The 24,448-nt window shown below is 41.8% G+C and overlaps 1 protein-coding gene across 1 annotated transcript in view; it reads right to left on the bottom strand.

The window, feature by feature from the left end:
• The window catches only part of LOC115800993 (nck-associated protein 5-like), a 108,553-nt gene that overhangs the window by 39,434 nt on the left and 44,671 nt on the right, over positions 1-24,448 (bottom strand). Inside the window, exons 5-7 of the mRNA XM_030758666.1 lie at positions 19,831-19,899; positions 17,085-17,123; positions 12,076-12,195 (exon numbers count right to left, since the gene is read on the bottom strand). Coding sequence (XP_030614526.1) covers positions 12,076-12,195; positions 17,085-17,123; positions 19,831-19,899 — 228 coding nt within the window. The remainder of the gene's footprint in view (positions 1-12,075; positions 12,196-17,084; positions 17,124-19,830; positions 19,900-24,448) is intronic.

The raw sequence follows: 24,448 nt of genomic DNA, 5'->3' as shown, positions 1-24,448 counted from the left end.
TTAAAAGGTTTCTGTTTTTAAAGAAAGTTCAGCCGGTTATTAAAACAGCAGGGATCTGAAGGGATCTGCAGGTTTCAAAGGCTTCGGGACTATTTTCAGCTGTGGATTAATACATATTTCCCAAGAAACACCATCTGAGGATAAATATATAACATAAGAGATTTAAAGGAAGATACTGATGAAGTGAGCCTGTGGCTTCTTCAGGTTGGACACGTACATGTGAGGTGGTCCTGAATGAGGATCTTAGGGTGACTTTATGCACCATAAAGTCACCCACTTAAATTCTACATTGGATTAAAGTTTGTATGATTTAAAACTGCTAGCTGTCTGCTCGGCTTCACCTCAGCTAACTGAAGTCCCTGAACTGGACCTCTGGACTGTGTTTGTGTTGCTGGAGCCTTTTTAAGCATTGCAATTATCTGACCAATAATATGGCTGCTGTGCAGTTCATTGTACTAACAAACTGTCCAAGAAGTCTGAGCTCCAGTTTTGGTGACTGTAATTCTGCTATCAGCTAGCAGTAGCTAGCAGGTATCAGTCTTTGTGATGCTCCCATGTGGATGCAGCTAGCTGGTGTTAGCTGATAACTTAGCATGCCATCTTCTTGTCCAAATATGGTCACCTCTGGCTCCAAAACAACAATACTCTAATGTCCAGAAAGCAACGTGTGATGTCACAGCAACTATGTTCATCTTGCATATACAGTCTTCGTAAATTAATCTTTAACCAACTGGAAGTTTTCTCTTGCTGTGAAGTGAGAGGTGCCAATCACGTCTCAGCATCACATCTCAGCCACAGGTATAGCCCGGTGCTCTATTCTGGCTCAAAAGGCTAAAAGTAGAGTGACTGTGGCTACATCTTTTATTTACAGTCTGTGGGGTTTGCAGCAGCAGGAGAGTGTACATGAATGCTAACGAACATCAGGTCATCCCGAGGAATTTGTGGATGCACACAATACAGCAGGATCAATGCATTAGATTTGTGAACAAAAGGAATACATGAAGCCTTATTCTTCCATTTCCTGTTCGTTGTTTTACATCTGCCATCTATTTAAAACCTAAAGTGTGAAAATCACGACATGCCCGAGGCACTGAAGTGGTAATTCGCTATTAAGCCATTTTCACTGCTGCTGATCCAGCCCGCTGATCAGCAGACCATTCAAGTACAAGGACAATGTACTTAGGCTTCCATGGACTCTTAAGTTCACTTTCAATTTCACAGTTTCATCAGAATTCGTCCATGCATCTCTCCGAGCTGCCCAAAGCAAGGTTACACTCATTCAGCCGCTCCTCAGAGCAGTTTTCTCCTCTCCGATCTCTTCGAAACAGCCGTCTTCACTGCTCGAGCCTCATTCAAAGCACCGTCTCATCCACCTCCTCGTCTTCGTCTGATCATTAATACTTCTCACTCATCCACACTTTGCTGCCTTTTCTTTCATGCCACCTTCAGGTCTTTGCTGCTGCTCAGTGTTTCGCCTGCTGGGCTCAAAAGGTGCACAGCAGCTCACTTTAGTTTCAGCAGGAGTGAAACGCTGGAACAGAAACACAACAAACTAACCGTACCGTATACAGTGAAGCATGCGGAGGACCAAAACTGCCAAAATTATACAATAAAAGAATAATAAATAACTTGGTAAACCAATGGTAATGAATAAATATGACGTTAAGTGCACCAGAAGAGATATTTGTTTTAATGTTGCATGAATTTTCCATGCAGAAATGGGAGATTGATGATGTTCCAGTGATGAACTAAGAGCTCAGGATGGAGGTGAATCTGATTTACATCTGTGCTCCTACCATCATATAAATGAGCTGGACTCTGCAGTCTCAGGTCTCAAGACTGGGGTTTTGCATGCTGATATGTCTTTGAAGCTAGTAGTTACCATATTGGGATGAAGTGCCAAGTTATCGTGGTTCGAAAACTGCATCTGTAAAACGTACAGGTGCAGATACCTGCTATTACTGCAAAATAACGGATTAATAAAATGCTGGAACGAAACTGAAGCCCAGAAGGTCACATTATAAGTCCAATTCTTGCCTTTTGTTACTGGTCAGAGTTTTGTTATCTGTGCTTGTGAACCGTATGCAAATGAGGTTTCTGAGGAAAGCTGTTGTTTTTATTGCAGATCGCACCTGTCTTGTAAATCTGCATGTATTTTCCAGCACTTCAAAAATAAATTGGACTTTGTTATACGACTTCACAGAACTGCAAAATCAAATGCTGTTTGAAGCCTTTCAAAGGGTCAAATAAATTAGACTTTATTATGTATTTGCCTTTATCTGTCACTGCAGCCCTCCCAGGAAGTTCATCTGAGGGAAGGGACACCTGCCACTGTTTAAACACCCTCGCAGCGTCGGCTCTCTCGAGCACCGCTCGGCAGCTGAATTGTAATAACACGGTGACAGACGACCCTGTGACAGAGCTATGAGACTTTTAACAGCCACGAGTCTCTGGCCCAGAGTCAACTGGAGGCAAGGATGCTGTTGTAGACAGTCCCTTGAATAAAAACAGCCCGAAGAGTCACGGTCAGATTGTAGCAGAAAAGAAGGCGCTGGCAGCGTCCACAGAGGTCCCTACAGCCTCAGTCCCACTGTGGACTGCTGCATGTGTGCGAGATTAATCATCTGAACTATTATTTAAAACGAATTAGCCCTTATACAGCTGTTATTTAAGGAGGGATTTAACTACAGAGACCAGTTTTTTTGCACCAGGCTGTAAACATGTTGATTCCATGCTCGGGTCTGACAATAAGGATCCCACGTGGCACTCAAACCCCGGCCTCACGGGTGAAAGTCCAGCCAACGCTTTATGTCAGCACCACTGCTGAACATGGAGTCGTTGCCCCTTCTGAAACCAGGTGGGAGACAAAATCCTAAAGAGCCAATCAGTCAATCACCACTTGCTAGGACTGGGCAGTTAATCAAGTCTTAAACTCAATCATGATTTTTGGTGACCAGTGATTATAAAAACATTTCACTACAAAACTCTTTTTTTTTTTTTTTCTTGTTATAAAGTTAAAGTTAAAAAGTGCCACCACCCCACCCCACCCCCCCTTTCCTGTACAGTGGTGCAGTTTCACTCACTGAGATCATGGAAAGAGGGGAAAGAGAGCTTACATCAAAAAGATCCACCTAGAGGAAGAAAAGGTGAACTTCATCAAGAACTGAAGCTTGGGTCTGGATCTCACTCGGTCCCCTTTCAGCTGTGTGTGTGTGTGTGTGTGTGTGTGTGTGTGTGTGTGTGTGTGTGTGTGATGTGTTGGCCATTGTGTGGCTCTGTCATGACATCCCACAGTGCAGGGATCAAACATTTATTCTTGCTAATCTCTACCAGATGAGATTGTGGCTCCATCACCTCCACCTCTTTGTTTCCACTTCTGTAAATTCAAATAATCCCACATCTGAACAGGTTTTTTAAAGTTTAATGAAAATTGTTAATGACTAACTGGGTTAACTAAGGTTAGAGTTACTGACTGAAATAAACATCCTCTCGTTCTCCACCGTCTCTCTCTCGCTTGGACACCAACTCTCTCGGGACCTCATCAGCAGCATTAAAGGCCCTGAAAAAGAGCCCGAACAGCCTCATTGTTCCATTTCTGACTTTTCATCTCGTTTCCATTTGTTCTGCTGTTTTTCATCTTGCTGTGTTTATAGAATTGGTCATCTTCTCTGAGTTTAACCAGCCCCACTGTTGAGTTTTTGAAGGACCTCTCAGGAGGACTTCTCCCCCCCCAAAAGAGCCACCCGAAACCCGCCTGATAGTTCCCGCAGCTGAAATCAGCCCTACAGGGGTTATTACAGTTTTTATAGCTTGCTGACTGGTGTAAGACGCTTTGATTACAACAATAAATGGTATCCATATAAATCAGAGCAGGTGCCTGTGATCATAGAAATGCTTTTCTTATTCATGCATCCACTTTTTGTTCTCATTTGGCTCCAGGATTGCTGCAGCAATAGGCACAGCAGACTAACAGCTAGAATAAAAGCAGATTTGTTTCGTCTCATTCTTGTTATCTCTTCAGCTGTGTGCGGCGTTGCTGTAACCTCACTCAGAGTCAGTCAACCTGACGGGGAACAGGTGTGCTGTCGTAGTGATTAAGAAACCTAACGACCACAACTCACAGTCAAAAACAAATTTTCCATTTCAATAATTCATACATAATTACCCCTGTGTTACCGGGCAAATTGATACACAGCCAGAGTGTCATGTCTGTAATATCAAAACCCTCCACGTCACCTTCTCCACATCGCTGATTGTCCCCTTCCCTGATGGGGACAATGAAATGACACACGTTCCAATTTTTTCGAGGACTCTCTGCAGCTGGAACAGAGTGCAGGGCCTAATGGGTTTTGGCCTCTTTGCTCCCATTTTGCAGAAGTATAAAGGCTGCGATCTTTTGTTGCAGTAATCACGCCGCTCCTCTGCTGTCTGAGCTCATCAGCACAACAGGTGATGAGCCCTTTCTGACAAAGGGGACCCTAAATAATAATGACTATGAATCATTTGTGTCTGATGCCACCAACGGTGCACCACAGACACCAAAACCAAATCCTACCTATGATGGTGTTTGTAAGCATTCTCAGTAGCTTATATGCTACCAAATATAATTATGCTAGTTGACTAATTTTTGGATAAAAGTCACAGTTTGCACAGCAGAAGATGGAACCGAATGAAAGAGAAACTTCTGCAGGATCTCGACACTGCATAGAAAGACTGGAGTTGCAGAGCATTTCGTGTTTTGCATGATATTAAAACATGAAGTGATGCAGCTGATAAAGACAGATCAGTGATGGCAGCGGCTGCAAAGCTCTGGGGACTTTTTCATTTTTGTAGCAGAAGCAGGAAGTACACAAACCAAACTGCCTGTAAAGAATTCATGCATGATGTTAGTGGAGAAAACTGCAGGCAGTTAGCTTTTATTTTATATAGATTCTGGATTTTTCCACAAGGTATACAAATGCAGAACTGCCATCGGTCCAGTTCCACCCACTAAACGCATCAATGGTCACTTTAAATAAGGCTGGCTGTAGAAGAAACACCCAGGATGCACCTGTGAACCCTCATGGATGAAAAGATGGAGGGGTGATGACAGGCAAGTCTGAGCTGAAGGTAGTGACCAAAATAGTCCAGGATATGAATATCGTTGCCTGTTGTGTTGGTCACTGTGTCAGCTGGTGAAGTCTGACGTCGTCAACCGCCTCCACATCTGGAAGCTTCGGCTTTTACTGAGCTGCTGTTTCCTTCAGGGGTCGCTACAGCGGATCTTCTGCCTCCATCTCACCCTATCCCAGCATCCTCCTCTGTCACACCAACCCTCTGCATGTCCTGGTTCACCACATCCATCAATCTTCTCTTTTCCTCCTGCCTGGCAGCTCCATCTTCAACATCCTTTGTCCAGTTTATCCACTGTCCCCCCTCTGCACATGTCCAAACCATCTCAGCATTTGTCTCTGTGTCTCCATTTTTACTTGAGCTATTCTACTTTATTAAACTATTTTATTGTCCTATTGGTTGTGTTTACAGTTTCAGCTGCTGAAATACAGCAATTTCCCAGATTTTGGGATTCAATTCAATTCAATTTTATTTATATAGCACCAAATTACAACAAACAGTCACCTCAAGGTGCTTTGTATTGTGAGATAAAGACCCTACAACAACTACAGAGAAAACCCTACAGTCAAAACGACCCCCTATGAGCAGCACTTGGCGACAGTGGAAAGGAAAAACTCCCTTTAACAGGAAGAAACCTCCAGCAGAACCAGGCTCAGGGAGGCGCAGTCATCTGCTGTGACCGGTTGGGGCTGAGGGGAGAGAGCCAGAGATTAATACTTTAATTTCCCTGATGGAATCTTCCTTTAGGATTAATAAAGTTTTATGTAATCTAATTTAATCTAAGAGAGATGACCTCTGGCCATGAGGTGGAGCCTCTAGAGATGGAGGCCATTCTGTATGGGCTCAGACGCCTCCTGAACACCTCCTCTGTGAGGTGTTTTGGGGTTATCCAACTGTTAGAAGACCCTGCTGGAGAAGATCATCTACTGCATATCTGCCTTTATGATTCTGATTAAGCATTTTCTGTACTGCGATTGCAAACTCTTCGCCTTCAGTGAATTCATCAATAAGTCAGAGCTACAAATAAAGTTAGCTGAGCTTAGCTGCACGTCTCATCAGTAACTTTCCTCAGGATGACGACAGACACAAACCCCCCAAAGTTCGAATCAATAATTTAAAATGCGAGCCTTGTTCTCAAAACTTTTGTTTGTGACTTTACTGGAGACAAATATAACAACTGCAGTTAATATTCAAGCTTCAGGCGGTGTGAGATAATTATCTTACACTACTAATGTAGCCTCCTGGATTACTGGGAATGCGGCATTAGTGAATCAAAGGCTTGGCATTTGGCACATAAAAGGTTTTTTTTTGTCACGCTGCCAGCAATGTTAGGTTATTAATATTCTGAACTTTTTTTTCTGCTGTAAAGAAAAAAAAAATCATCTAAAGCACAAAAGTTTGGAATTCAACATCCACACTGACAGATGACAATAAAGTTCATTTTCTGGCCTGAGAATGATCTAATAAGTATTTATCTGAGTGATTAATGTGAGGGTTTAATGAGCGGAGATTCAGCTGAAAGGTTTGGCAGAGGATGGAGAGACAGACTGCGGGTCAAACAGTCGATCCTCTGATAAGAAAAACTCAAGAAATAAAACTCGATTCGATAAACTTCACACACGACTTTCTAAAAACACAAAACAAGCATTCAAATTAACAAGAGGACGTGTTTAATCAGAGAGAAAGTCTGCAGGTACAGAACGTCTGTCCGGCAGCAGCCGAGCATCTCTGCAGCGATACCAACGCTGCTTCTGCCTGTCTGACCTTTACAGAAAAGGTCAAAGATGAAGGCCGGCGTAGCCAGCTCTGCTGAGCCTGCAGCATGCTTAACAGCCTGGAGAGGGAACTGCTCGACTCTCCTGTAAAAAATTTTTAACGGAAATTGAAGGAATATATTTTTGCTAATTAGGAATTCAGTCTTTGATAGCAGGATGGTCCCCCAAATAAGTGTCTGAATTGTGCTGCGATCTCTGATGATCCAAAAAGACCTTTAGAAATGTCTGCATAATGACTACAGCACGAGGCTCTGAGAGTCACTTCATTAGGATTCAAGGAGTTTTACTTTGGCATCAATTCTTCCAGAACTCGAAAGAACGAAGCAGCATTTCAGTATTTAACTTACCGGATACAAAAGCGTGCTGCAGCTGTCAGTCGCACCTCTGCAGACTCAGATTTCATCACTTTAACCTCAGTCAGGTCACCGGCGACCTCTCCGGGGTCACTAAAGTCTCGTACATTCATTTTGAGATGTTTTTATTTGGCTGTTCGAAGTACGCGATCCTAACTGTAGATGGGCCATCGGTACCCAGCAGTTAGCATGTGTTGGGAACTGGTGCTGGGCGGGCATGTTTTTCCTGGTTTTTGAGGAAGGGTCCTATCCTAAGTTGCTGTAACCATGCTCCACCTTCAACTTCAACTCATTTCAAGGCGTGACAGGCAGTATTTTTGAAACATGAAGACTTTCTATGTCTGGAATAACAAAAGGAGCCACACATTTGTTCTGGGAAATGGGAAATTCCCAGCAGATGGTTAATCTAATATCACATACAGATGTGGAATCACATCTATCAGAGGCCTGGGAGTATAAGGGGTCTGCAAAGTATGTTATCTGGGCCTGGTTCTGCTGGAGGTTTCTTCCTGTTAAAAGGGAGTTTTTCCTTCCCACTGTCGCCAAGTGCTGCTCAGAGGGGGTCGTTTTGACTGTTGGGTTTTCTCTGTGATTATTGTAGGGTCTTTACCTACAATATAAAGCGCCTTGAGGCAACTGTTTGTTGTGATTTGATGCCATATAAATAAGGAAAAAACAAACAAAAACATATATGGAGGGGTTACAGTTTGTAATAAACAGGAAATACACAACAAAAAAGAGCTCAATAAGTCCATCCTCGGGATCCTGTGGCTCAGGAGGTACAGCGGGTCACCTACTAATCGGAAGGTCGGTGGTTTGATCCCTTTAGCCTGAAGATATAGAAAGCACGTGGGCGTAGAAGAAAGTGTTTGTATGAATGGGTGAATGAGGCATGTCATATAAAGTGCTTTGCTGTATAAGAGCCAGCATTTACCAAAGTAGAAGAGATGAAATCTAAAATGAATGCAGGTCTGAGGTGGTGAAGATTTTCTGTATCTGTGCTTGTGGCAGTGAAGCTGCAACAGATGTTAGAGAAGGTGCTCAGCTGCAGAGGATGGTCAGGATCCATTAATTACCCACACCCATCCACCACAGCCACGGTGGTTAGGATGACCCCTGCATCAGGAGGAATAAATCAACACGCTGCAGACACAAAATATTCTTCCTATCGGAGGACATCAGATTCAAAGTTGTCGAAACACAAAACAGTTCGTGCCACGTTTTTCCACAGGAACAAGCTTTGTGTGCACACAGAGAGATTGTGGTTTCAGCTCAAATAATAAAGTATATATATACACACACACACACACACACAGGTTTGTTAAGCTTTTACAAAGTGCTTTGAAAATCAAGCAAAAGCAGAACGCTCACAGGGTAAATTCAATGAAAAAGGCCAAAAAGGACAGACGGAGTTAAAAAGAAACAAAATTAAATAATTCAGCTCAAAGATGAGCAGATAATACTAGAAAAGACGGAAGGCCATCACATAAAAACTGTGTTCAGTATTTTAAAGGAGAAAACACAATAGATGCTTTCAGTGTTTTTAAGAAATCTTTGAGAAAACCTTGAAAACAAATTGGATCCAACTGGATTCAGAATGACGTGCACCTCGCTAAAAAATGCAATATTAAGTACTCTCATCGTTGTCTTTGAAGGAAATGTGTATCTTGTGGCTCAACCAACAGCTTCGATCCAAATGCAAAAGTTTTTCTGCAAAAGAATTACTCATTTTCGAGAGTTCCCGTTCAGTAAATGTTTAATAAAAATAAAAAAGAAGTGAAAGCAAAAAAACGAAAAAAACAAAAAACAAACTAAAGCTGAGGACGACGTCGCTGCAGCCTTCCAGAAATAATCAAAGTGTGAGGTGGAGTAAACACGCTGCACAGCGATTTGCAGAGCGGTTATTCAGCAGCACAAAACACACATTTCTCATGTGTTTGTAATTGGCTTCAATGAGCACGAGCCTTCCTGCTGGTACGGTGACAGCGAGAGCTCCTCAGTGCGCTTTAATAACCCAACGCTTCTGTCAATGCAGCCGAAACATGTTTGAATGCGGCTAACAAGCTGTGCTCGCCCATCCATTTCTCTGCGTTCGATGCTCTGAATGTAAACAGAAGCAACCGTCCATCAAAAATAAAGTCAATCATTCATGGGAGAGTCATCAGCTGACCTGAGAACAGCGGAGAGACTTCATGAATCTGTTATTTTTTATTTCTGTCTGTTGCAACACTTCTGCTGCACTCAAATCAGACTTCAGGACATTTTAATTAGGGAGGTATTTTATTCATGCTGAGTGACTGAGTCTAACTAGATGAAACTTTTTGGAAAGTGTGACACAGCTGACCATAACTTTGATCAGTTACAGATGAGTCAGCCCATCAGGCAGCATGAGAACAGCTCTCTAACTCATTACTGTTTGGCACTGACAACAGCAGACGTGTGGAGCCTGTCAGCAGGATTACTCATATCTAACATACCAATAAAAAAAGAAAAATCAGCCACCTGTGGACCCGAGACTGCTGCATGAAAAATGAAATTAAACTACACAGGGGACCGTCGTATAGGGGGAGGCTTCCAAGAAATGGCATCAGCGTGGTGCACATTTACAGGCTGCATGAAAGAAAATACGAGTGGGCGCACTGTTAGAGTTTACGAGGTCAGAGGTCAAAACAAATCACTGTATATTTGCAAATTAATTACTAGCAGGTCTGTACAGAGTTAAACGCTGCATTCATGCATTTGTTTTGTTTAATTTTCCAAGATAGAAATCAATAATTATGCACCTCCTGTGACCTGTTTCTGTGATATTTTATGTAAACTTTTAATTACAGGTTCACCTCTGCTCAGGTTTATGGAAACCTGCTTTATTTCCAAAGCTGAAAATGTCCTTATTAAAGCCTCACTTTGCTTCCAGCCCTCTGCGCTGTGCTAGTGCAGTTTGTTACCCTTCACCCACTGAAAGCTGGAATAAAAGCAATTAAGAATAAATTTAGTCAGTAAATAACAAATGAAGACAGACATTTACTAATGTTCCCATAACTTCTTTAAATTTCTTCTGACTTCTGAAGCTTGCCTCAAATTTCATCAGTGTTTCTCCCGACATCGCCTTCCCTTTTGTCTTATTCTCATTCTTATTCTCTCTCAACAAAAGCTTCTTTCCAAAGTTGTTACTTGTGCAATAAAAAGGCTTCCTACAAAGCTTTGTTTCAGGATTCAGACAGCATGAAAACAAGAGCTGACACGACTCTGGGCCTGCAACTGTAACTGCAATAAACGAGACAAACAGTCTTAAAATATTATTTAAGATCATTTAGAGCTTCTGATATTGAGATAATGTCAAAGCATAATAAATGACGTGTGCCCTTTCACAGAGAAATTACCTTTTGATTGTTTTTATTAAACTCTCTTATAAATATCTTCAGCAAATAAACAGCCTGTATTACATCTATAACTAATGCTCTGCGCAGTTTGAGTGTGGTGAGGAGCTGATGAATGACCTCCTACAAGTCTGTTTTTAATAAGCCAGGATTTCCCAAGTCTGACTTGCAGAGATCCATGTGCTTCCACAACTTCTGGACAAATAGTTCCCATTAGCAGTTTGGCATCATCTCAGTGATTAATGAGAAAATAACCAGGCTGAGTGTGGCTGTTACTGCCACACTCAGTTACTGTAACTGATAATTTGGGTGCTGTTCTAACCCTCTCTCATGTCCAGATTATTGGAATCTGTCTGAGTTCACTTTGTTATTAGCAAAAAAGAAAATGTTCCCATCAGCGTCGCCCACCTGCCTGTCCCAGTGCAGGTGGTGCTTTTAATTGGCAAGGTGAGGCAGGGGTTATTTGTTAAAAAGCTTCCTAAACAGAGAACAGGATTAACTCTTTCATTACCAAACTGTTGAACTTCAATGTTCAGTTAAAACTTCAGTTTGGTTTTTTTTTGATAACGAATTCAGTTTTTGGGGTGCTGTGACCTTCTTGGACTGGCCTGGAGGTGGTGGTGGTGGTGGTGGTGGTTCCCACCTTATTTGGGCTAATGTGTTAATAGGAGGTGCCTGTTAACACCTCCAGATAACAAAAAATCAAATTGGCAATTTGAGTAAAGTTCCCGGCTCCCTAAAGAAAGTCCAATATTTGCTCTTTTACCTCCATATTTGGTCTCCTCCAGAAATCCAGTTTTATAGCAGTTCTTTATTTCAGGAGATAAACACCTGATGGAAACCTGAGGAGAAAAGCTAACTGCAGAACTAGCTAAAAAAAATTCTAAGTTGTCGGTGGAAGATTTGAAGATTTTTAATACATAAAAAGTTTAAATGCATCTTTGAAGCTCTACGGCACAGGTGGCAGTGGAGGTCAACAAACTGAACAATCAGCTGTCATCATTGTTAAGTTAAAAAAAGCAAAGGATTTAACCAATTATCCCCTCTGGAGCTTTTCCAATTAGAAAAACACGCTGTCCTCTGTCTCCCATTTATGCACCACTGCTTTCCCGCTGCAGCTGTGTGAGAGGTCTGCCTCACTATTAGGCTAAAGTCTGACATGATTAGCATAAAAGAAGAGGAGGGTAAGGGCTGGTAATCCTTGTTTGAGGACCTATGGTCCATTTGAGCATGCAGGCGTGACAAAAACGACACTAATTAGGAAAGAGGGAGGAATTTAAATCCAGCTATAAACCTGCTGTACATCTCGACGAGTTCATTTAAACACATCCAGGGTGGGTTTCTCTGAAAGTTAGTAACCTTTAGAAGTGGAGCGCTGCTCATGTAAAATTCAAACAGCCTTGGAGCATGCTAGCTCTGTCAGTTTCTGTTTGTATCCGCTGCACCGTGAGCTCCTACCTGGGAGACAGGAGTCGTGGACATTTTGACACGTTGTTGAAACAGCACGCTCAGTATGCGGTTTTGTTGCTCCAAGTCAAACACACGGGTCCGCAGCTTCACACACTCCTCTTTCAGGTCCTGGAAACAGATGAAAAATGGACAGATAACGGCGAGTGGCGTTGGCGTTTCAGAGACGTGCACATGCATCAGATGCTAATTTAGCAGCCATGGGGGAACAATGCTGTATTCAGCTAAAGATGCACATGATGGTGCACATGATGATCAACCTGGACAGGAGTACCTACAGAGGTGTGACTCCCCTGTGAAACTGCATGAAGCAAATTTGCAGTGTAAAATAAAAGTTCATATTTGAGCCCTTTTCTTTCAAACTTTATTAATTTGCTGCAACCATTTCTCACAGTAACTTCCAGTGACACTCTTCATATGTTACATAATTATCAGACTTTCTGTTTATGGCAGCATAAATGCTTCTCTGTTCTATGAGAAAGGTAGTAATTTAAATTTTACACATACTTTTTGATTCAAACAAAAATGATTTGTTGGTCACGACAGTGCACTTATACCAGGGGACTTTGGCACAGAGTGGGTCTGAGAACAAGGTCAGGGGAACAGGAAATGAGAATATTTGATGAAAATAAACAGAGTGTCCAGTGTGCCCCCATCCTGGGTAGATGACGAGCGTGGCTGCATCGCATTGTGGCTGCATCGCATTGTGGCTCCACTGCAGCTGCTGGATCTACTCAGGCAATACTTCAGTGCACCCCAGAAACACATCTCAGGTTAAAATAGTGCTGGGGCTATTTTTTTAAGGAACCTGTGTCAAGCTGCACAGAGTGAGTGAAGAGGGCAGGAAGTCAGGCACAGGAATGGCATAGAGAATCCAGTAAAATTTCAAAATAAAAGGCCCTGTGGAGACTGAAGGCTCTGGTTCTGAAATGTTTAATTTAAAGCTCTGTGGAGGTGGAACGAAACCCTCATCCCTGAGCAGACAGCAGCACTAGTGTGACTAACTTACACATAAAGGGTTGTGTCACGAGCCAACCGCCCTGTCATCATTTATACTGACACAAAGGTCACATTACAGCTGCAGTTTTCTCCTGAATGATAGGCATCGCCGCTGAGAGAAAACCCTTAGAAGATCTCTCTCTGTATATTCTGTGAATCTCTGAACTTCTGTATTGATGTGTCACTGAAATTTAACCCAGCTCCAGCGGCAGCGACACAACACCTCAGGTTACAAATCAGAAGGTGCACGACCGGCAGAAAAGGCAGCTAGCGACAGCGGATATGATGTCAGGTTTGTCGTACGTTGCAGTGTTAATTTCGTTGCCGAAATATTATAGTCATAGTTGTCGTCAACGACCCTTTTTTTCATGACGAAAACATGACGATGACTAAATAAAAACGACCTAAAATGAAACATCCAATCAAACGCACAGTTGCACAAATTTGCTATAAACCCAGGAAGGACAAACTAGCCTGTGATTGGTCGTTCCTTCCGATAGAACTAAGTTATGTAAAGAATGTCAGCAGGGAGAAAGAGAAGAGCCGATGTATGGACACATTTGTCCTTTGACGTTGTGACAAACTAAACGATGTGTAAACTATCTCGGGTAAAAACACGACAAATCTTAAACGACATCTGCAAACCAGTCACCCAGATCTCCATGCAAAGGTCAGCATTTTAATGTCATGCAGGGTAAAGTGTTTTTCCCAGTTTGTGTTTAGAGAAAATCTCCACACCGCGGTGGATCAGCCTTTATAATCTTAGTCCTGAACACTGCCCTGTACCTTTCAGAGCGTCCTGCTGTAAAACGCTCAGATTATCTCAGTAAGGTGGTGTTAATGATCAGGTGTGTGGGAAGCAGGTGGAACACTAATGTTAATATTATTAATAATATTCCATAACTTTTAATAAATGTTTAATTTTGTGTAAGTGTGTATAATGACTAATTCAAGGGAACTGAAGAAAAAGCATTTACATTTTACACCCTTTATATTTTAGTCGACTAAATCAACTGTAGATTTAGTCGACTGTATTCTTATGATAATTTGTTGACTAAAACTATTCAGATGACTAAATTATGACTAAAACTAAATCAAAATTTGCTGTCAAAATTAACACTGGTACGTTGCTGTTCGCCAGGCACCGAATGGCGGGTATAAAGGGGCCATAAGGACACGCCCCTGACATCTGCATCATGATGCTTTACTGTTCCTGTAAGCAGCATCACAAAGAGAACATTTAAGTTTGAAGACTGATTCCAGTGCAGCTGAGACTGGATTTTGTTTGACCACTTTTTTGGTTTTTCTTCCAAATCCTGCAAAGATGTTAGCCTTCCAGTAAACGTGGATGAAATGTAAATGGACAGATGTTGATGTCTTCACACACAGCAGTGGTCCAGTCAGACCGTCTCACATTGCTCGTTTTTGAGTTGTGGATTTTTATCCTAAATGTGAAGCGCTTTGTGTACTTAAAGTGCTACAAATACAATTATTATATTGTTTTATTAAAATTATATAAATGTCAGTTTATAGTTCAGCCTTGAAGCAATCAGCAGGTTTTAATTGAGTTTATAACTTTTATTTTGTATGCTTTATCATAATTATGTAAATATAATCTGTTTTTGTATTTGTCTTATTATGGAGAAACTCTTTGTGAAAACTAAACTGAAGGATTAGGACTGCAGCTAATTAATATTTTCACCACCCATTAATCTGCCGCTTATTTTCACTGCTAATTTGTTTTGCCTGTGAAATGTCAGAAAATAATGGAAAATATCTTTATTATTTTTAAAATGTAAAGGTTACATCCTCAGATGTGCTCTCCTGTCTGGCTGACCATCCAATATATACAAACAGGTGACAAATTAGGGGAAAACCAGCATTAAGTATCTTTCAGCAGGTTTCCCAGACACAGATTAAGCCCAGTCTCAGACTAAGAGGAACAAATAAATGAAGACTAGGCTTAATCTCATAATATCTTTATGTTTCTTTTTTTCTAACACGCTGGTCCAGACTCTCCCACTTTGGACCAGCGTGTTCAGCTGTCTTGGGATCTGGTGATGACTCTGTATCGATCTGGAGTGACCCTTTCCTCTAAGTGGACCCAGTAAAATGTCCCCAACAGCACAACAAAGCCGCTGCTGTTTGCTGTCTGTAGTTAGAGCCTAAAAAACTGTGACTAGCTGACGGGTTTAAAAGTAGGAGAACATCAAAAAACGGATGAACGAGGTTAAAGGTCATACAAAAATTGCATGTGCATTATGTGCATTAGCTATGAATCCTTTAATCACATTCCTCAATAGTCATATCGTGTTTTGTGCTGAGTACAACTCTCAGATCGGGTCACTGAATGTGGCTAACAGAAGCAGAGCTCGCAGCAGCAGCTTCTTCTTTCAGGTTAGTGTCCACTGAACGAAGCTGCGCCTCGCTCTGGCGGTATGGTTATGTCATGCGGGCTGACTCTGAGACAGCTGACATCCAGTCAGGGGCGGGTTCGAGAGAAATCACAAGACCTCCTGCTTCCATAAACACACATTGGGAGATGGAGCTGCTCTGTAATAATATAGCAGTTGCATTGAAGATTGGGCCAGATTGAAGATTTAACAGTAAGCTGGAGGAGCTGATAAAACATTCTGGTTACAACAGTAAATGTATTTTATCTGTAGAAATGAATAACATTGACTCATGTGGTCTTTGTTCAAAGTTTGCAAAGTAAGGGAAGTGGTAGGCAGTGGATGAAACCACTGTGAGGTGTGTGAGGGGAGCCCATCTTTGAAAACTTAAATAGGATTTCCATCTATAATTAAACCAATGGCTTTCACTGCATGTAATGTTATTCAGCATTGCAGTTTTTCACAGAAAAATCAGAGCTAGTCCTCCTTTTGGCTGCGATAACCCGAGGGGGGGCCGAGGGTCAATGCTGGTTCACACAGCACCTCGTTTACAACTGAGGATGCATCAGACTTTTACCGATCCACCAGCAGCAGCTAGCAGCAGAGCTAACGCAGCGTGGAGGAAGCTAACAGCAAGAGGTCACCTGAGGGTGAATATTATTTCACTCCAGCTGCCTCTTGCCAGTGTGTGTGTGTGTGTGTGTGTGTGTGTGTGTGGGAAAAAGAGGAATCACTACATACAGCAGCAGCCTAAAGGCTCAGATACAGGGAGCAGCTGTCTTTTGGAGCTGCAGCTGGTCGTGTTATACCATCTTGAACCATCATGAACCAATAGATAACTGTAGTTTTACATCTTACATCGTCCCCCATTATGGACGTGTGACAGTAAAGTGAATAAGGCCCCAGTCACAGAGGTTTGGAGAGCGGTCCACAACCGTCTGGCAACCACCAGTCCCAAGTGAAAAGGGTGTATTCTCCAACCAGTTGGTGAGAGGTTGCTGGCAGTTGTTAGGCAATAAATTGCTAAAGCCCCAGTCACACAGATGTAGTGACTTGTCGATGACCCATTGGACATATTCTCTGACCTGTTGTCACTAGCAGACAAGTTGGCATCTTCTGTCCAAACTACAGGCGTCTGTGGCAAACACTCACCAACTACTCGCTCAGCGGCAGAAAAACTTCAAGTGCGACACAAACTGGAAAATGTTCATCTTCAAGGTAAAAATTGTGTCTCAGCACTGCAGCCAACGTGTTTGAAACGGCACAGCTTTTACCTTGAAGGCAAATGTTCTCTGTTGCTCTTTGTGGAACCACTCACCAACCAGTCGGCGAATTTACATTTTTCCCCTTGTGAACGGGCAGAAAACTCTCAAGCAATGTATGTGTGACATCATCAAAACTGTCTGAAGTTCTTGTGTGAAAATGACTTTAAACATCAGTGATTTATAGACACTAAAACATGCTACATGCATCTTTTCTTCTCAGTGTCACCTCCAACATCAAGACGAAACATAAGCTGATAATCTTTCTTTATGTTAGGCACCCCTCATTATCATTTTTCCGACTGATAACGAGGACCGGCTGTTCCAACGATGCTTTGGTACAAACCTTTTGCGTGAGGAGGGCCTGGACCACCTGGTTAGCCACCTGAAAGAGACACGAGAAGGAAAACCGTGTTTTAAAAAGTTTGGTCGTTATTTTAAGACTTGAACTTTGTGACTTTGTGTTGAGATGCAGAGAGCTTTTAAAACGACTGAGAACAAACTTCAGAAATAAGGATTTAGAGGCGTGGACGGCGCTGTGAGGACAAACTGACATCGTGTTGCATCAGAGTCGGGCTCGTTGAAACCACACAGATACGTCTCTCTACACAAAACATACACGTGGTTAACGTTGATGTTCTAACATTTTCATTCTGTATTCTGTGTGATTCTCTGCAGGAAGAAGAAAAAGTTCAGTTCAGTTTTGTGGATTGATTAAAAAAAGAAGAAGAAGAAGCGGTCCAATCTGAAACGCTTTCTTTCCTGCTCATTTTGATTTCTGAAGTGGAGGCATACATTATATCTTGGCACTGGAATAATAACTGTGTTTTCACATTTTTGGTGCCACAGAATTATTTCCCTCCACCTCTTTCATCTTTCTATCAAAACGCCTCGACTCAGCTCATTCTGATGATGACAGGAAACCATCTGAATGCCCCCGCCTCCCCCTAAAAAATAAATAAATAAATTCATGGGCATAATGAGACTGAAAAGCAGCAGCAGAGAAATTAATCCCACAGCAGAAACTCTGAAATTTTTGTTCTCAGCTCCATGGTACCACTCAATCTCCATGGTACCGAGACCATTAGCGAAGGCTGCTAAAAAACTAAAGTGGCACCATCGTGGCGGCTGGAGAGAGATGGAGGAAAAGATGGAGAGACTTTCGAGGTGCTGTCAGAGGGAATGAGCGCGGCCGGACAGCCTCGTGTTAGAGGTGGGAGTCCGCGCTCCTGCAGCTCTTATCCTCGTATCGCCAGGAGCCATGCTGTCTGTCTGCTTCAATTAAAGATCTGGCCCATCCCTCTGTGGGCTTCACCAGTGCTGATGATAAACTAAATCTGTATGTGCATCTCTTACTGTAGCTACAGTCACAAGACTGTTGGAGTCCTGAGAAGCAGTTTGGGGGAAAATTCATGTTTCACTCCGAGAAATGAGCCTCGCTGCATTCATTTGCTTTTAGAAAAAGTCCTCCGACTACACCAGGGGTCGGCAACCCGCGGCTCCAGAGCCGCATGCAGCTCATTCAGGCTGAATCTGCGGCTCTGTGTGGGTCGTGGAAGTAAATTATAAGTATCCAATTGAAGTGCATTTTATTTTCGTCAGTTCGGTTTTTGTTGTAGTTTTAAATTGGAACATTACTGTGGTCTTGAAATATTAAAATAAAATCATTTTATTTATCTATTTATTTATTTTCTTTTCTCAATATATGCGTCACTCGCGGTAGCCGCTACCGGCTTCCAGTAGTATTTGCAGCTCTCACTGTTTTGTTTTCCGTGGAAACCGGGTTCAAATGGCTCTTTCCGGATTACAGGTTTCCGACCTCTGGACTAAACAATCATTTCAGTGACAGAGTTTCCAGATCCACAGTCCAAAATGGTGGAAACACTCATGTTTGGCCAAGGTGCCAGTTCTGTTTGGGCCTCTGTGGATAGTTTCTCCTTTCACAATAAATGCACTGGGTCATTTTTAAAATAACTTCTTAATGCGTGAAGTTAGATGTGTGGCCCCTTTGACTGACTGACACAGGCACCTGTAACTGTCCTCTTGGCCTCACCTCTGCTAATTCAAGTACTGTACTTGAGTAAAATATTAATTCAGGATCATATTTTATCAACAGTCATGTAAAAAAAATAATTTTACTGTCTTTAAATTATAATGTTTTATATACCAGGACATAATAAAAATGATGTGGGCTGCTGTGCTTGTTTCGGCCAAGCTTTATCTGTGGACCAGGCGGACTCACATTCGACTCTAGAATACTTTGGTGTACAGAGGAAGAATATTTTGTTTGACTCAGTGATTGCAGGGTACCCGAATCATCAGCCCTCCACACTGACAGCAGCCACATCCCCTCCTGGGAAGGTTGGCAGCTGTCTTGAATGTTCTCCACTTGTGATTAATTTCTCACTGCACAACGATGGACTTCAGGGTGCTTGGTAAGGACCTGATAACCCTTCCCAGGACTGACGGGCAGCAGCAGTTGCTTCTCTAAGATCACTGCTGATGCCTTTAATCTTTGTGTTGACACACATGGGAATGCTTCACACGCTCCTCCTGCATGTTGGCTTGATTATTGTTAATAAATGACTTGGTGTAACATGTCATGCGTTGTTATTCATCTCAGATTTTATTTACCTCATCTTTAGACCTGCTAAGAACCAGATGAGTTTCATTATGTCCTGATAAATAAAAATCTTACAGCTGAAAGATGGCGTACTTTCATTTGTTCGCATGACTGTGTGTCTGTGCGTTGCACGGGTACAGTCTGTGAATGCAGCTTGCTAATCAAGCTAACTAGCAGTAGCTCCCTCTCTGCTAAACGTGGACACTTCTGGCTGTAATGGGTAACTTCCATCTTTTATGTGCAGTCTTTGGGTTTTATGGGGCTTGACTCACTTCTGAAGCCAACCTCAAGTGGCCATACTGTGCGTACTGTAGGTTCAGCCCCTAAAATCGCCATATCCTGCAGAATGACCACATTTCCAGCTGCACATCAGTGAAAATATAAGAAGCTTTAATTATTCATGAAAAATGAATGTGTGATTTCATTGTAAACACATACTGTATATCTCCTGCTGTGTGGGAGCACTCACCTCGTCCAAACAGCGTTCGTACTGCTTCCTCTGGTTGTCGTTTTCCATGGACAGAGCCGAGTTCTCCGCCTGCAGACACAAAACGCAGGCAGGTAAACGATCACGTAAATAAGAAAATAATCAAAATACGCAGGATAGAAAACATGAATAATTATAGAAATATGAGAAATGTTAAAGGCCTTGATGCTGTTTTCTGTGGATGGAGGGGCAGACAGACACACAGATAGTGAGAACGTCTGTCTTGATAAAGTATTCTCCCTGCAGCACTCTGGGAATTGTTGGTTTCACTGGAGAGAGAGATGGTCCTAAATGAATGATGCTTTAAATTTCAGGCATCCCAACTCAATCCCGCAGACCCTCGCTGTGTCTGCGAGGCTGACCTGAGGTACCTCAGTTATAATTCAATTACTGACAGAGGCTCAAGCCCGACACCCTTCTGGGAACTCAGCGGGCGACTTTCCACTGAAGTGATTATTCTCGTAAATCTGAAAGGCCAGGCCACCTGAGCTGGCTTGTTTTCACTTAGTGCTGTGGGCAACCTCCTCTGAACAACAAGTTCACAGAAGATCAGAGAAGAGGCTGATCACAGGAGTGAGTTCAAAGGCGAAGTCACCCCACGCTACGGTCGCCACCTTTCACACATGAAAATAAGGCCCAAGTCGCCCGACTCACATTTTATTTTGTGTTTTTTGTAAAAGGGTGATCAAGAAAGCAATTAGTCATAAATAAAATTAAATACTTTTTTTTTTTAGCAATGAAGACTTTATTGTGAAAGATTGTTGCATATAAAGTGATGTTAAATAAGGCTACATTACATGCAAATATATAACAAAGTGCAATGAAACACAACTTACGCACAAGTTATTGTACAATTAACCTAGTAAATGATATACTGTATGATCTACCACATGACAGTAGGACCAGCACCTAATCTGATCTGTTTGTGAAGAGTGTGCACTAATGAACTAAATAAGATGAGAACTTAATGTAACTCTCAAAGCTGCAGTATGTAACTTTTATAAAAATATGTTTGTTTTTCACATATTTGTTAAAACTGTCACCATGTCGTGACCCGACAGCAGCAGCTCTGAAGTGCAGAACTGTTCTTGCTGTAGGAACTACATATATATATATATATATATATATATATATATATATATATATATATATATATATATATATATATATATATATATATATATATATATATATACACACACACACATGAGTTGGTTTCAGGCAAAGGGTCCTCTTCTGGGATGTCCTGGTGGACATCTGCAGCTTTTTCAGCTGCCTCATGAGCAATTTCATTGTCGATTTCACCAGCAACAGCAATGTTATCATTATTTTGTCTATTCAGGTCAGCACGTTCATTGTTTCTCTCGTGAGCAATGCCGGCAACACCAGCATTGTTATTATTTTGCCTGTTGTTGTGGAAATGGTTCCTGTCCCCAGCAGGGCCCTCCATAGCTTGCAGATTTAGACGATATGCAAACTGGCGCAGCCTGATAAAGAACATGACTGTAAAAGTATTTGGTAAGCTGTCTCCTCTGTCATTCATTTTGGATGAAATGATTATATAACAATTATTACACTGTGTGTTTGGGGTTCTGGTGCAGATATGTGCTTTTTGTAGACTCTGTGAATCTCCTTCTTTTTTGTGGGTTCTACTTAAAGGTTCTGTTGACGACGCAGAGAAAAGAAGAAGAAGCCACAGGTTACACTGTGTCTTGTGCAAGTTGGCTTTGTTCGCATTATACCTATACTAACATATGAAGTATACATTCTGGTATATCGTGCATGTCTTAAAGAGTGTGCAAACATAAGCTGAGTACAATGATGAATCAATGAATGATGACTGCAGTTCATATAATGGCCACAGGTGTCACTAACAAAGACTGTGTGTGTGTGTGTGTGTGTGTGTGTGTGTGTGTGTGTGTGTGTGTGTGTGTGTGTGTGTGTGTGTGTGTGTGTGTGTGTCAGGGAAGTCCAAGTTCTGGTCCTGAACTTTGTCTTTCAGCCTGTTGTGCTATGAGTTCACGCTTGCTCTTGCAGTTGCATTACACCATCTTTACAAATGAGGCTGATGGATTAACGTGTCATTCAGCAGATTGCTAAAAAAAAAAATTCTATATGTCAATCAGTGCGGCTTGAAATAAATTGTTTTTGCATCTGCAAAACATTAAACCCCCACAGAACGATCCTGCATGTACAGATAAATCACTTGCAAAGCTGTAAATGTTTGTCAGCGCGCTTACAGCCGGGCTCCCGCGTCCTTGTTTGTGCACCGTTAACTTGGTCGATCTGCAGAAAGCATCACATCAATCAGTGTTTCAGACGTAACTGTCAGCTTCCACTGAAAACTGCGGTTTGGTGGAGGAACTGAGAAGCAGTTCAGCAGTTCCCCTCAGTTAGAAGGGAAAGCCGGTTCACTCTCTTTTTATTATTTATATTCTCACTTTTTTTTGTGGTTTTCAAAGCAAATATTTTATTTTCTATGGTGGACTGTATGGAAGGTACCCAAGTGTGCCATAATGACTGGGAAGTAGTTTGAAACTAAATGGAAAACTCTCTAATGTCTGTCTCTCTTCAGTTTGGCATTAAAGTTTAATTACAATGCAGATAAAATAAAGGCAGCCACCATGAAGAGGCAACAGCGTGAAAAACCACAAAAACACCCTCCGAATCATCCATTCAGGGTCATCAGAGTAGGCAGGAAAACGGATGCAATTTAAGATACCACTTCATTTTAAGAGAACATCATTAATGACAAACTGGTTATTCAGACTTTCTTAGACCAGAGTATTACAGTAAATACATATAAATGTCACTGAAATGTGATGAGCCTTTTTCCAGTTCTCCTGCAAGCACTCAAGCTTGTAATGACTGAACTCATGCACAGTTTTTGGGACATAATCCAGATGCAGGATGCAATGTTAAAAACACATACAGTACTGTGCAAAACACATATGTAATTAGTTATTAAATGACTTACATCTGCCAGTGTGTTTGCTATCAGTTTCCTCACTAACACAGGCCTAGAGTGATCAACGACTCCTCTGGTCACTATGCAAAAATGCGTATTCCCAGACTGGTTGCCAAGTGGTTGCTGGCTGTTGCCAGTGAAATTAGTTATAAAGTGCGATGTCGCAGTTCTACTGTTACACAACACCTCAGTCACACTAGAGAAAAAATAGTATGCCAACCTCCTTGCTACTAGGAAAAATGTGTGTTTGACGATAATTGCATTCAATGGTTTTTTTTTTTGCATCCAGCAACCAATTCCAAGTAGTTGCAGTGAACACCAGAAGTTAAGCATGCAGCACCTTCTAACACATCTTTGGATCACAAGGCAATTGCGCAGGTTGCCTGGTGAGAGGCAACCTGTCTCCAAAAAAATTGCAGTCCAACTCAAACATAGACAGACTGCCAACATATTGCAATCAATCTGAGTCAGTCTGCACCAAAAACCTCCTTGTAATTGCTGTGGTTGCTTGTCAGTTATTGTTGTCACTCATAGTTTGTAAGACTTGTCTGCAAACACTTGCTATTTACTCTCAACGAAAAAAGGTTGGACCTTTTTTTTTTAAAAAAGGTCCAACCTTTTTAAAACCTTTAAAAGAAGACCGAAAGGCTTGATGCAAAGAAGTGCAAAGACAATCTGGACAGAGAAATAATGTTTAATTCTTGTTCATTTTGGCCCTAAACTGAGAGTTCTCAGTTTCCAGTTTGTGTCACACACTTTTCACTATTTCATGACTGCTTGGCAAGTAATTGGCAAGTGTTTGCAGACAGGTCAGCTTTTCCATACAAACTACAGCAACCGCAGCAATGACAAGGATATTTTTGGTGCAGCACCAAAAAACTCTTCATGACCAGTTCCACGCTAGCAACTGCCAAATACTGCCAAATACAGCCAGTTAGGAAATACACATTTGACCGGTCCCTAGGTCTTTGTGACTGACTCTTTTTGTTTGATACTCCCAATCTTCTTACCCCTAACAGAGTCACTACATGTCTTTGCCAGGGGGTAACCTGTGGCCTTGAAAAATAAAGCCAACACAGAAGTGCCGAGAACTGCAGTTCCTCTAAAGGCCACTTGAGGCTCCAAAGCCGAGTTGATCCTTGTTTATTTCTCCGTCCAGGTTGTCTTTGCACTTCTTTACATCATGCTTCAAAGTCTTTTCCAGACAAAGATTTTTATCCTTATGTAAATTTATGCCTCTTCTCAGATTATTTTTGTAGTGTTTGGGATTTTATTGTATTGCCTGATTTTAGACCTTGCCATCGTGCCTGGCCCTTGTTAATTTTGTTAGACCTCGTTTGCTACCTCGTGAACTTAGTCTTGCATTAAAGAGTCAAGGCGAAGGACCCGACTGAAGGACATGTCCTTCTTTCTGAAATAATCACAGATGGTATGACACTAAAAAAACAACTTTTCCTTCTTATTTTTCCTCATTTTCAGTTTGGGGAATACTCATACTCTTAAGTCTGAAATTTGTCTTCATTCAAATCAAAAAGGAGGGGGAAATCCATTAAAAAGGAAAAAGCTGTATCCCTGAAGCAGCAGATTAAATTTCATGAGCATTTCACAGACTGCTGTGAGACTGCTGCATAT

The sequence above is a fragment of the Archocentrus centrarchus genome, chromosome 21 (assembly GCF_007364275.1).
Source record: "Archocentrus centrarchus isolate MPI-CPG fArcCen1 chromosome 21, fArcCen1, whole genome shotgun sequence".
NCBI classification, from domain to species: Eukaryota; Metazoa; Chordata; class Actinopteri; order Cichliformes; family Cichlidae; genus Archocentrus; species Archocentrus centrarchus.
The sequence above is the reverse complement of the archived record's forward strand: the minus strand, read 5'-3'. Positions and strand labels throughout refer to the sequence as shown.